Source organism: Podarcis erhardii, assembly GCF_964252035.2.
Source record: "Podarcis erhardii genome assembly, chromosome: 1".
NCBI classification, from domain to species: Eukaryota; Metazoa; Chordata; class Lepidosauria; order Squamata; family Lacertidae; genus Podarcis; species Podarcis erhardii.
The window spans coordinates 75,285,507-75,297,611 of NC_138497.1; the positions used below are offsets into that span (position 1 = coordinate 75,285,507).

The following is a 12,105-nucleotide window of genomic DNA, read 5'->3' on the forward strand; positions in this document are numbered from 1 at the left end:
CTAGAGATAAAGAATAGTTATGCTCTGCAGTATGATAACTGACGGGCAGTTTAGTGCAGATTATAGAAAACCACTTTCCACAGATATGCAAAATCAACTTGTAATCATTTAGTTGACAGATTATTCCCACGGAAGTGGAGCCATTGTGATGCTGTGTATTGTACTTGATGGGTGGATCACATTAACTTGTCCCTGAAATAATATAAAGTTGTTTCTGTATGAGTCTCGGGGGGGGGGGGGATAGTTTAGTCTATCACTGGAGTCAATGGGAGATGCAGAGTTAATTTCAACAAAGCCAGGATTTCATTAACTTGTCTTTCCAAAGTTGTATTGAATATTATTCTTGCTTTGATGAGACAGAGAATAAATAAACATTACATATTAATTTCCTCTATTGGAGTTTGGAGCTGTAGAAGTTTAAATAACAAAACACAATAGCAGCACATTGTCTCAATAGCTACACTCTAGTAACTAAGGGTGGTAGTGAGCTAAGTTTTACTGAAAGAAGGCCCATTGAAATTAATGGCCCTTAGGCATGCTCATTAATTTCAAAGGGTCTACGCTAAGTAAAACTCAGTTGACTACCACCCTTAATGTTTATTGAATAGTTTGGGGAAAGAGAATTTTCAGGATCTCCTTGGACTGGAAACTGAAGACAATCACAGTTCAATTGTATACATATCTATTCGGAAGTAAGTTCAGTTGAATTCTATGGTGCTTACTCCCAGGTAATTGAGCATAGGACTGCTGCCTTAGCCTGTGAATTTGACAATCAAGCTATAAAATTGCTTTACAGACCACTGCTCAGAAATGCAAACAAAACAGTATTTTCTTTCTTTCTTTTTTTCAGGGGAGACGCCCAATTAGAAACCCAAATTGCTTCTGAAAATATAGCATGTGCAACATTTGTGTTTACACGATGGAAAAAATTCTGGACTGCTCCTGTCACAGTATTTATGGGGAATGTTATCATGTACTTTGCCTTCCTCCTTCTATTTGCCTATGTCCTCTTAGTGGATTTTAAACCACCCCCACCAAAGGGCCCATCCATCCAGGAGATTGTACTTTACTTTTGGGTTTTTACGTTGGTCCTGGAAGAAATCCGACAGGTGGGTAACCTACATTATGGCTCTCAGCTACCCTGCTAGATCTTACAGGTTGAGGCTGGGAATTCACACGTGCAATAGACACATTTGTGCACGACCAAAATCTTCTTCCTCCTTTACTGGCCACGTTCTATCAGTCAAATTATTTCCCTCTACCGTTTGCTCAAGCAGGCAGCTTGTGCTATAGCTAAGTCCCCACCAGCCATTGGTGCCCATTAAAGATGCACTGTTAGCTATTAAGATCTATAGCGCCATGAAGTAAAGGTAATTTCACTCAACACAACATTCTTGTTGACATTTCTAATTCAAATTACTTTTGGAATGCTGTTAATGATGGGACGTGGAAGTGTGTAACATTATACTAAATGATAAATGCTGTTAACTTACAGAGCTTTTTCACTGATGAAGATATGAATTTAATGAAAAAAATCAAGTTGTATGTAGAAGATAATTGGAACAAGTGTGATATGGTGGCCATCTTTTTCTTCATTGTTGGAGTTACCTGCAGGTTTGTGGTTTTGAGAGCTTCATATGTGTGGTACCATGTATGTATGATATACAGTGTTCCATAAGCAAAGTTAATGAAATAGATGTAAGGGAGTCGACTTATATTTTCTCTTTTAACCCCAGAATGTTTAATTCAACCTTTCAAGATGGCCGCACAGTTCTTGCTATTGATTTTATGGTGTTCACTCTCAGACTGATTCATATTTTTGCCATCCATAAGCAACTGGGCCCAAAGATCATCATTGTGGAGAGAATGGTAAGTACAAGATTTCACATGGACATGAAAACCAATGATGTACAGTATTTCCTAAAACAAAGGAACAAACCCAGGCCTTCTGGATAGCACTATTTTCATCGGAGAAATGTTGGAGGGTATAGTGAAATCTGCATGTAGGGCATGTAGTCTTTACCTGAGTGGAATGTAAGTGGTCAAGCAACCATGAGTGTGTGCGTGGACTTGTGATTACACAGTGAAATGTGAAAGGCACTCTGCACATTCTCCTACAGGCCTGGGCCTTGGTTCCGTAAAGAAATGAGAAGTCCTGTCAAGAAGACAATCCCAGTCCCTTAATTATCTCCTTTGTATATTCCTAATCTATGTCTTGGTTTCAGACTATGTATTCCTTTTACAGATGAAGGATGTTTTCTTCTTCCTTTTTTTCCTGAGTGTATGGCTCATTGCCTATGGCGTGACCACACAAGCCTTGCTCCATCCTGATGACAGTCGAGCAGAATGGATCTTCAGAAGGGTGCTCTACCGCCCCTATCTTCACATATTTGGACAGATTCCGCTGGATGAAATAGACTGTAAGGTTAAGGAATTAAAATACCTATTGTTGCTGTTGTTTTAGACTTGCATGAAACCATGGCATCATTTCTACAATTAGCATGGCCCCCAAGCACTGCTGTACTCTTGCTCCACAAATGTTCCCGAGATCACCATCTGAGGCTCTTCTTTGTGTGCTCCCCTCCACAATAAATCTGGAGGGTGGCAACACAAGAATGGGCCTTTTCTGTACTGGCTCCTCATTTGTGGAATGCTCTCCCCAGGGAGGCTCACCTAGTGCCATCATTATGTATCTTTAAGTACCGGGCAAAAACTTTTCTCTATAACCAGACCTTTGTCCTTTAACTACCTGTGGCCTTTTAGTAGTGGGTGGGATGTTTTTAATATATTTCTTTTCTTCCTTGGTTTTAATGTGGATTTTTGTTTGTTTGCTTGCTTGTAAGTTGCTTTGGGTTCCCATGGGCAAGATTTAATAAATATTAATGATAATAATGTTCCCACTAAAGCTGAGCAGTACTGTAGATTTGCCTTTGTGAGTGCACATCGGCGGGTGGAAATGTTTACCTCTAGTCTGAAAAGTTTCGCCTTCTGATTTCTGCACATTACACTGATGTTCAAGGCCAAGGAGCAGGCCAGGCTATTTTAAGCAAATTTTGTTCTCAAACCTAATGCTGCCACATGTCGTGAACTCCCCTCTCCTTTTGCTTTAAACTGTTTTAATATTGTGTTTTAATGTTGTAACCCACCCTGGGACTTTAGGGTGAAGGGCGAATAATTAATAATAGTAAAAATAATAGAGATTTGCGTTATATAGATATGCCATTTCTGTCACTGTGTGTGTGTGTCTGTGTTTGTGTCAACTATATGTGTAATGCTTGTTCTGCTAATCGTTAAGATAATCCAGTATCCTAATTATGCAACAATGCAAAATCAAGCACACCTCATGTGTGAAATTGCAAAAAACAAAACAAAACAAAATTCTGCTTATCTGAACAGCAGAAAGAGAAGAGCCTCAGCAATTAACAGGGTAGCTTCCCAAAGTGACAATTGCTTTGTTTTCAATCCACTACAGCATCTCGCATGAACTTTGAAAACTGCACACCGAGCCCAATGGCAAACCTGACAGATAATGCATCGTCGTGCCCAAATGCCTATGCCAACTGGCTTGTCATAGTCCTCTTAGTCATTTTCCTGCTGGTTACAAATGTACTGCTTATGAATCTCCTGATTGCCATGTTCAGGCAAGTATTTTTTTCCTGCCTGTTATAAAAAGAGGGAAGCGCATACAACAATCGCTGATTAAATGCACGAACAATAACAGCATAGACATGGACAGTCATTGATGACTGTCTTCCTTTTCCACATAACGAGTGCAATCCAGAAAAACACCAGAGCCCCATGGGCATATTAAATGATGTGCTTAATTGCCATTGATTTCACTGGAACTTAGAGGCGCCCAACTTTCTCAGCAGGAGAATTGTTAATACAGTCAGTGTGATTCACAAGCCATTTAAAATGGGTTTCAGCTGATTTACTTCAGAATGGGCTGGAAAACGTAATTGCTTTTTCCAACTATAGCCAGAACATGACAAAGAAAGCAATATCTTCATTTCTACTGCAGAATTCAATTAAATATACACAAATTATTTAGAACAGGTGGGAGAGGGGAAGCTTTCTCTTTGCTACGTGCATATAAAGGGTCTAATACATCAGGGCCCAGTATGGATAAACATCAACACTATTATTCTATAAAGATTTGACAAGATTTTAATACATCTGAAGACAATGGGTTCAGGCAACCTATGGGTAGAACACCTATGGGACTTTCCTGCTGAAGAAGGACCTTTTCATCAATTCCACATTTCTTCTATGGTCCACCGTTTCCCCTCCCTGAAAACCTGCTCTGGGAGGTGGCTCTGGGGAATGGAGTGCGGAAACCCAGCAGGGAGCCCCCACAGCTTCTTGGCCCCTCCCAAGAAGGGAAGAAAACCTTCCATATATGAAAGGGCAAGTCTGGATCCAATCCAAACCTTAAATATTTTAAATTGGCACATTTTATAGTCTTAATAAGACTGCACACATTTTGCACCTCCCCATGTGTGTACATGGTGGAATAAAAGTCAAAGGCTTGCCTATTGTAAAGCTGAGTGACAGCCAACCAAAAACAGAAGCATTAAATACAGGCTAAAGTAATCTACAGGTGCTTTAAATGAGTTGTTTCCAACTGTAAATGTAGGTACGCAACGCATTTGGAAAGACACTATTTTAAAAGGCCCTAAATAATGGTTGTGGAATTATTATTATTTTTAAGAGCTGATTCATGCAACATTGGGAGACAGTTCTATGTTGCTTCCGACTCCTCCTTATATCCCTGCCCAGTTACTGGGATCTTTGGAAGAGTCTCTGTTAATGTTCCACCATGGCTCAGATGGACTGCTTGTATACACCAGAAGCTGTGAATTCAGTATTTTGGAAGCAATTCTGTGGAACTCTTTCCTGGCTGAGATTAGACCAGGCACCTCCTTGCTGAGCTTCACATTCTTGCCAAAAAGCTTTCTATTCCAGCATCAGCAGGGTATCATAGGGAAAGTTTTCTGTCTTGGACTAATTTTGCTTGATTTTATCCTACCATATATTTTTGTCACCTTCATGTGCATCGTTAGAAACTTTGGTGGTTAAGCGGTATGTAAATGGCTTAAAGAAATAAACATGAGACTTTATTGATGTGATTCTCCCCCCTCCCTGTTCAAGTTACACTTTTCAGGTTGTTCAGGGAAATGCAGACATCTTCTGGAAATTTCAGCGTTACAACTTGATTGTGGAATACCATGGCCGACCTGCGTTTGCCCCTCCCTTCATCATTATTGACCACATTAAGCTGTTTCTTAGACGGATCTTTAAAAAGACAGAGCACAAAAAGGAGCATCTGGGTAAGCTGTAGAGAGGTAATGGTAAGATGTTCAACACAATCCGAGGGTCCACACATGCAGGATGATTCTCAAACGAATATGTGAACTGCCTCCATTAAAAAACATTACCTTTTAAGCAATGTGAACTGATCCAGTAGTTCTGCTCACTTCTGACTAAAGCTGCTTTCAAAAAAATCAATTTTGTGCAATAGCAATTAAATGTTCTTTCTAAATAATTAATGACGAGTTACTAATATTTTTTAAAGGATACAGATTACTGAAGAAGATAGCACTCAGCGTTAGAAACTACAGCTCTGTCTTCAATAATTTAATATTTTTTAGCATTCTAGAAGTTTGATTTTGAGTATTTAAGAATGGGGGAATGGGCATGCTTTTATCTGCAGTGGTCTCATGGATCCATTTTAATACTGTAGATGATTGGAGCTATTACCTCTCACAGCTCCAGTCATATCAAGTGTGCATGTGAAGGAACTCTAGGAGTGAACACAAACCTTTCTGACATATTCAAGATTTTCTAGCCTTGAACTAAGTATAAATGAACAGCAATAATTTTTTTTGCATGGAAAATCTGATTCACTAGGCTCTATCACACAGGTTGGCATTCCCCAACCCTCATACTTAATCACATTGTGCTGTTTTGTTTCTTTTACTATAGAAAGAGATCTGCCAGGAGGTCTGGATCAAAAAATCATAATGTGGGAGATGCTACAAAAAGAAAACTACCTGGCAAATCTGGAAACAAAGAAGAAAGAAAGCAGTGAAGAAAGGCTAAAGAAAATGTCAGACAAGTGCGTATCTATGGATGGAGACTTCCAAACCTCTGTTTTGATGCTAACTGAGGGCCAAACCAGACTTTTGTGTCTGTGTTTATTAAACATGTGAACATTGATTTGGTCATAAAGCTGGATAGGTGGAGTTTACTTTCTATCAATGCATGGGAAGAGGAACTTAGGGAAGGGAGAGAAAAAATGATTCAGTTCAGTTAAAGGCAAACCTATTTAATACTCATTTTCCATAACAATGCATGAACTGAAACAGAATCACGCTTCAACAATTGCACTTCTCCAAATTTTGCAATGAAATTCTCCAGCCAAGTAATGTGTAGAAAGATGCACATACTAGGGCAAAGTGCCTAAAATACAGATATTCTTGAAAATGAACATACAAAAAAGCATTATATTAGGGAAGATTGCATTGTATATTAAGAGAAATCTGTATTAAAATGCTGATTAATTTTTATAAGGGCTTAAATTTAGAACTGATGAGAAACTGAGAGAACCCAAAATTGACAAATTCATCCATCTCTAGAGGAAGTGAAAGCCACTCTTGTCTCCCTGAGCTACACTGTGTGAAAAAGTTCTCCCGAGATTGATTTCAGCCCTAGAAGTCCACCCCACTCCATTTAAATTAAAAACAAACAAACCAAACCATTCCTGCTTTATAAACCAGTCCATGCATATTTAGTCATCATGTGAGTGCCTAGTTTGGTTCTGAGACAGAAGATAAGCAGTTCCTTCCCTATGTTAAGTGGGTAACCAAAGCATTCCAAATTACTCAGGGCACAATTACTTAGAAAACAGATTTTGCATGGGAACTAGAGGAACACAGCATGCATTCAAGCCATTTGCTGTCCAAATCTCATGACCCTTCTGTAAAGCAGAGAGGATGTATTCTGCCACAGAATCACTGATGGGAGCAGATGAAAGCCCATGGAGGACTTTAGCAAGGGTTGCATGAAAATTTAGCAAGGGTTGCATGAAAATTTCAAATGTATGAACTCCTGTATATGTGTGGGACCTACACCAATGACCACAATTTGCACACTTGCTCAAAAAATGGGGAGCAAGAATTGCAGGTAGAAAAACAGAGTCAGTATAGGCAGGTGTGAGCCAGTTCGGGGCCAGGGGGAGGGAAGGTAGATTCAATCCCACTGCCCTTTCTAGTTACACAATTTAACTGTTACATTATAGGACTTAACTCTCAACATACTTTCACTCGACTGAATCCTTTGCAACAGACCCAATGGCCACTGTCCCAGTCGTGTACTGGAGTCTAATCCATGTTTGATCCAATAAAATGTCTATCTAAACTCCTCTAGTGCCTAACTCTTTGCTCACCATGTTGATTTTCATCCCCCCTCAAAACAGGGTGAACAATCTTTCAAAGTACTTTAATGGTCTGAAAGACCAAGAGAAACGGCTTAGATCTTTGGAATCACAGGTAAGAATGCTTTTTCTTGTGTTTCAGCTATGCTTTTGTTCATGCAGGGTATAGCTAGAGATTTTTTTTAGCATGGATTTAATTGCACAATTCTTTCCAAAATCTGCTTACACAGCATTGTATAGACAGGATAATATGTCTCAGCTTATTTGGACAAAATAGAATTGATGTGTTGATTAACTAATATCTGGTCAAGAAATTCCTCCCTATATGCTAATATGAATTTGTTAACCTATCTTTAAATGACATAAATTATAATGATTACATTTATTGATCAGATAGAGATCAGGCACCCTGCCATTCAAACTGGTATTTTTGTCCATCAGACAGTCAAGAGTTCTTAATTTTCCCACTTTAGTGAGGAAACTTTTCAGTACAGTTTTATCTTGCCTTCATTGTCAATCTATGGTCTAAAGTTTGGACTCTGAACCTTAGCAAGGATTTCCCTCGCCCTTCACATCCCTACTAAACTAGAAGTGCAGATACAGCAAGTTGCCTTCAATATTATTCATTCAAATGGCACCTAAGACTAAGGTCCATAAGTCATTGGCTGAATGTAGATTAGAGGCAAGGTGCTCACCAGCAGCAGAGCTAAAAATGCAACTGTGAAGCTATGCTTTAGCTGATTAATTTGTACTTTAAAAATGTATTCAAATCGCAAGCAAATCTGCCAGATCTCTTTAGGATTGCAACGCCAGTGTGTCATTTTGAATGGTAATGGAAGATGTGGTGATACCAAAACCATTTCTTTTGTAGATCTCCTACTGCACAGTTACCCTTTCCTCAATGGCAGACACCTTAAGCAACAACAGCTTCTTTTTGAACAGACAACCTATGAACTACACACGTGAGTAAGATGCAGAGAATGATTCTGAAAGTAAATAAACAAAAGTAAAACATTTTTTAAAGAGAAAAATCAGCAGTAAAAGGCTAAGTAGAAAATAACAACAACAATTTATTTATACTGAACAACAACAACAATTTATTATTTATACCCCGCCCACCTGGCTGGGTTTCCTCAGCCACTCTGGGCGGCTTCCAACAGAATATTAAAATACAATAATCTATTAAACATTAAAAGCTTCCCTAAACAGCCCACACAGTTTATCAAAAAGTGTTTGTTGTTAAAAATTACAGAGATTACTTAAGGTACTTTTTCTTCCACTGAACTCAAGGTGGTGAACATGGGGTTCCTTGGCAGTCTCCTGCCCAGGCACTAACCAAACCCAGACTTTCAGCAAGGTTGCTGCATCATGCGCTTTCCAAGTTCCAGACCTGGGATATGTGTGTGTGTGTGTGTGTGTGTGAGAGAGAGAGAGAGAGAGAGAGAGAGTGTGTGTGTGTGTGTGAGTGATTCGTGCTTGAACCTGTCATGATGCTTAATATTTCCACTGGAACTTTACACCCTGGAATCAGTTTGAGCAGTACAGATCAAAATGCTCAGTTGTGAAGATAAGCACTCAAAGCATACAGTCTGCTTTTCAGCTCCCTCAGCTTTGTGGACTCCATTAAGTTGACAGCTGCTCTCCACATGCATTGAGGGATGCAAGCACACGCTGGTTCCAAAACTAACAGGGAAGCCCTTGCTTATGCATTAGGTCATTGTATCTAACTGTTTGCCCTTGGATAGAAAAATGTCTGTTCTGTCTCTTCATGAGATTAATGTGCATCTTTGTGAGATTAATGGATTTCTATTTCATCTGGCTAAATCCAGTGCCTTTCATAGTGACAAATTCCAGAGGGGAAGCCATGTTAGGCTGCTGAAAAGAAAATACTTTGTTGGTCTTATCATTACTTGGCACACCAGACACTACAGAGGAAGAATAATTCTAGACAGTGAAGCCAAAGGCCAGGAAACGCAAGAGTCCAGGAAAGTCTGTGACATTTCTAGGCAAAGCTTGCATTTATGCAAGTGACCCAGTCACAGCAGCAGTAACCAAAGATGCTATCTTCCTAGTTATGCTTATTTTAACACCATCAACTGGAAATAAACCTTTGCTTCATAAAATAACTACAGGTGTTAACTTAGCATAGACTGGAAAGAGAAGTGGCTGAATTGCAACTTATTACAAAACTTAAAACCATGGAGAGACCTGCTCTGAATAGAGACATTGGATTCTTATTTCATTATACATGATAAAGCTATTTTTAGCCATCTCACCCCTTTCTTTTTCCTGTAAGACCAATAGCAGTCGTTAACAGTTGTCAACAGGTTTACCACACCTATCAGCCAATCACCCATTCCCACCACCCTTCTGAGTAATACCCCTCCCCACCCTCTCACTATATATAAGGGTCTGGTGACTTCTGTTTCAGTGTATCTGAAGAAGTGTGCATGAACACGAAAGCTCATCCCAATAACAAACTTAGTTGGTCTCTAAGGTGCTACTGGAAGGAATTTTTTTTGTTTTTAATTTTGTTTCTACTACAGCAGACCAATACGGCTACCTACCTGTAACTACAAGAAAAATGTCAGGCCTTACTCCACCTCTGCATTTCATTATTGTTTCTCTCCAAACTTTCCCCCATCTTGGTCTGTGTGCAAAACTAGGACAATCCTTTCAATGGATCTGATACAGTAGGCTCTATTCCATGAAAACCTATGCTACAATAAATCTGATGAGTCTTTAAGGTGCTGCAATATTTTTTCCTCTTCTTGCTGCTACAGCCCAATCAATCTGCCCAACTGAAACAAATAAGAGATACGGTAGTATATGGATGTTTGGTGGTGGAATTCTAATAGGCACAAAATGTAAGAAAACCCTCTCAATGATTTCCCCCCTTCTTTTAAAAGAAAACCCAGATACCATGGGTGAAAGTGATTATAAGGAAATAGCTCTGCAGATATTTAGTAAAACTGTCTGGCCTAAAACAACTCTCATACCGGCTCATATTAACCAGTGTTTTTACTCCAAAAACCTCCACAGGTTTCATAACCACAGGCACAAATCAAACGCCTGCACCAGAAGGCAATGAAGCTGGAGAAGGCACCCATCAGTTTGAAGATGACATGATGTACATCGATAACTAACGCTACTTGCAGAAGATCAAACATTTTGCTGTGTTTTTGATTGACTTTTTGACATATTCATCATGGTCTTCAATTACTTAAAGGGGTTTTTCTTTTGATGGCTGAGTACTACTCTGTCTTCCGTACCAAACATATAAAAAGCCTATGGAGAAGCATTGCATCCAATTTATTAGCCTTATAAATGCTGACTGATTGCTTCTAATAATCTATCACCTTCTCAGCAGTCCGATATTTAAACTTGTGCTGCTGTTCTAATTTATGCCATGCAAATAAACCACTCATGCCAGACCATTCCAAACCTTCTTAGCAACAGTTATCAGCATACGTACAAAATACATTCTGCACATACCTTTTCCTTCTTGAGGGAAATTAGTTAAAAAATCCAATTATGATGCAGAGTATTAATTTGCAAATAAACCAACATGCTACTTTGACAGATCTCTGTACTACTGAGGAAAATAGCACTATGGTTGTAAAGCTGCAGCTTTAAGCTTCCACATATCACAACTGCCGTTAAAAAAATGGATCATCAGGTTTGCCTGTAAAAAAGAGCTGCTTAGAAGATTCTTCCCAGCAAGGTTCTACAACCTGCAACAACAGTCTTTACTACTGGCAGTAGTAAAACACTATTACTGAACAAGCTCTCTTAAACCCTACTGCAGTCACAAGGGCAGGCAAGGTTGCCATAATAATCTGGCATTGTTATTTTACCTTTAGCATTTGTTTGCAAGCAGGTAAGTCTTCCCAGCATAGAGATGCAATAATCAGAAAGTGCTTCATTTGCTGTTATTTCTGATAGTGATGCAGCTATTATGCCTGCTAAAGGGGAAAAAATGACCTTATCTCATTCCCACGCCCGGTGAACAATGCAGAAAATGCACCTTAACTCACCTTTTGGGGGTGAAAGCAATTTGTCTGGCCACAAGGGACCTACATCTGATGGTTCTGAAAGAGCATGGACTTCTTAATAGTAAATAAATAGGACCTCAGAAGCTACCTCTCACTGGACCATCAGATAAGAAAAGAAAACAATGCCCGACCTGAAGAATTTGGAGCAAATGATTCAGCAGAGGAAACACAGCCCAGAATAACTAAGGAGATAGTACAAGAATACTTGGCTAGTTTAGATGTATTCAAGTCTCCAGGGCCAGATGAACTGCATCCAAGAGTATTAAAAGAACTGGCAGATGTGATCTCAGAACCACTGGCACTCATCTTTGAGAATTCCTGGAGAACAGGCGAAGTCCCGGCAGACTGGAGGAGGGCAAATGTTGTCCCTATTTTCAAAAAGGGGAAAAGAGAGGACCCAAATAATTAGCGCCCAGTCAGTCTGACATCAATACCAGGGAAGATTCTGGAGCAGATCATTAAGCAAACAGCCTGTGAGCACCTAGAAAGGAATGCTGTGATCACCAATAGTCAGCATGGATTTCTGAAAAATAAGTCATGCCAGACTAACCTGATCTCGTTTTTTGACAGAATTACAACCCTGGTAGATGAAGGGAACGCAGTGGATGTAGCCTA

At 39.5% G+C, this 12,105-nt stretch overlaps 1 protein-coding gene across 1 annotated transcript in view; it reads left to right on the top strand.

Moving 5' to 3' along the window:
• The window catches only part of TRPM5 (transient receptor potential cation channel subfamily M member 5), a 47,650-nt gene extending 36,051 nt beyond the window's left edge, over nt 1–11,599 (top strand). Inside the window, exons 17-26 of the mRNA XM_081840296.1 lie at nt 851–1,109; nt 1,496–1,614; nt 1,737–1,869; nt 2,246–2,420; nt 3,473–3,641; nt 5,152–5,330; nt 5,986–6,118; nt 7,478–7,550; nt 8,307–8,397; nt 10,478–11,599. Of these exons, the coding sequence (XP_081696422.1) occupies nt 851–1,109; nt 1,496–1,614; nt 1,737–1,869; nt 2,246–2,420; nt 3,473–3,641; nt 5,152–5,330; nt 5,986–6,118; nt 7,478–7,550; nt 8,307–8,397; nt 10,478–10,581 (1,435 nt within the window). The 3' untranslated portion in view covers nt 10,582–11,599. The remainder of the gene's footprint in view (nt 1–850; nt 1,110–1,495; nt 1,615–1,736; nt 1,870–2,245; nt 2,421–3,472; nt 3,642–5,151; nt 5,331–5,985; nt 6,119–7,477; nt 7,551–8,306; nt 8,398–10,477) is intronic.
• The last annotated feature ends 506 nt before the right edge of the window (nt 11,600–12,105 follow it).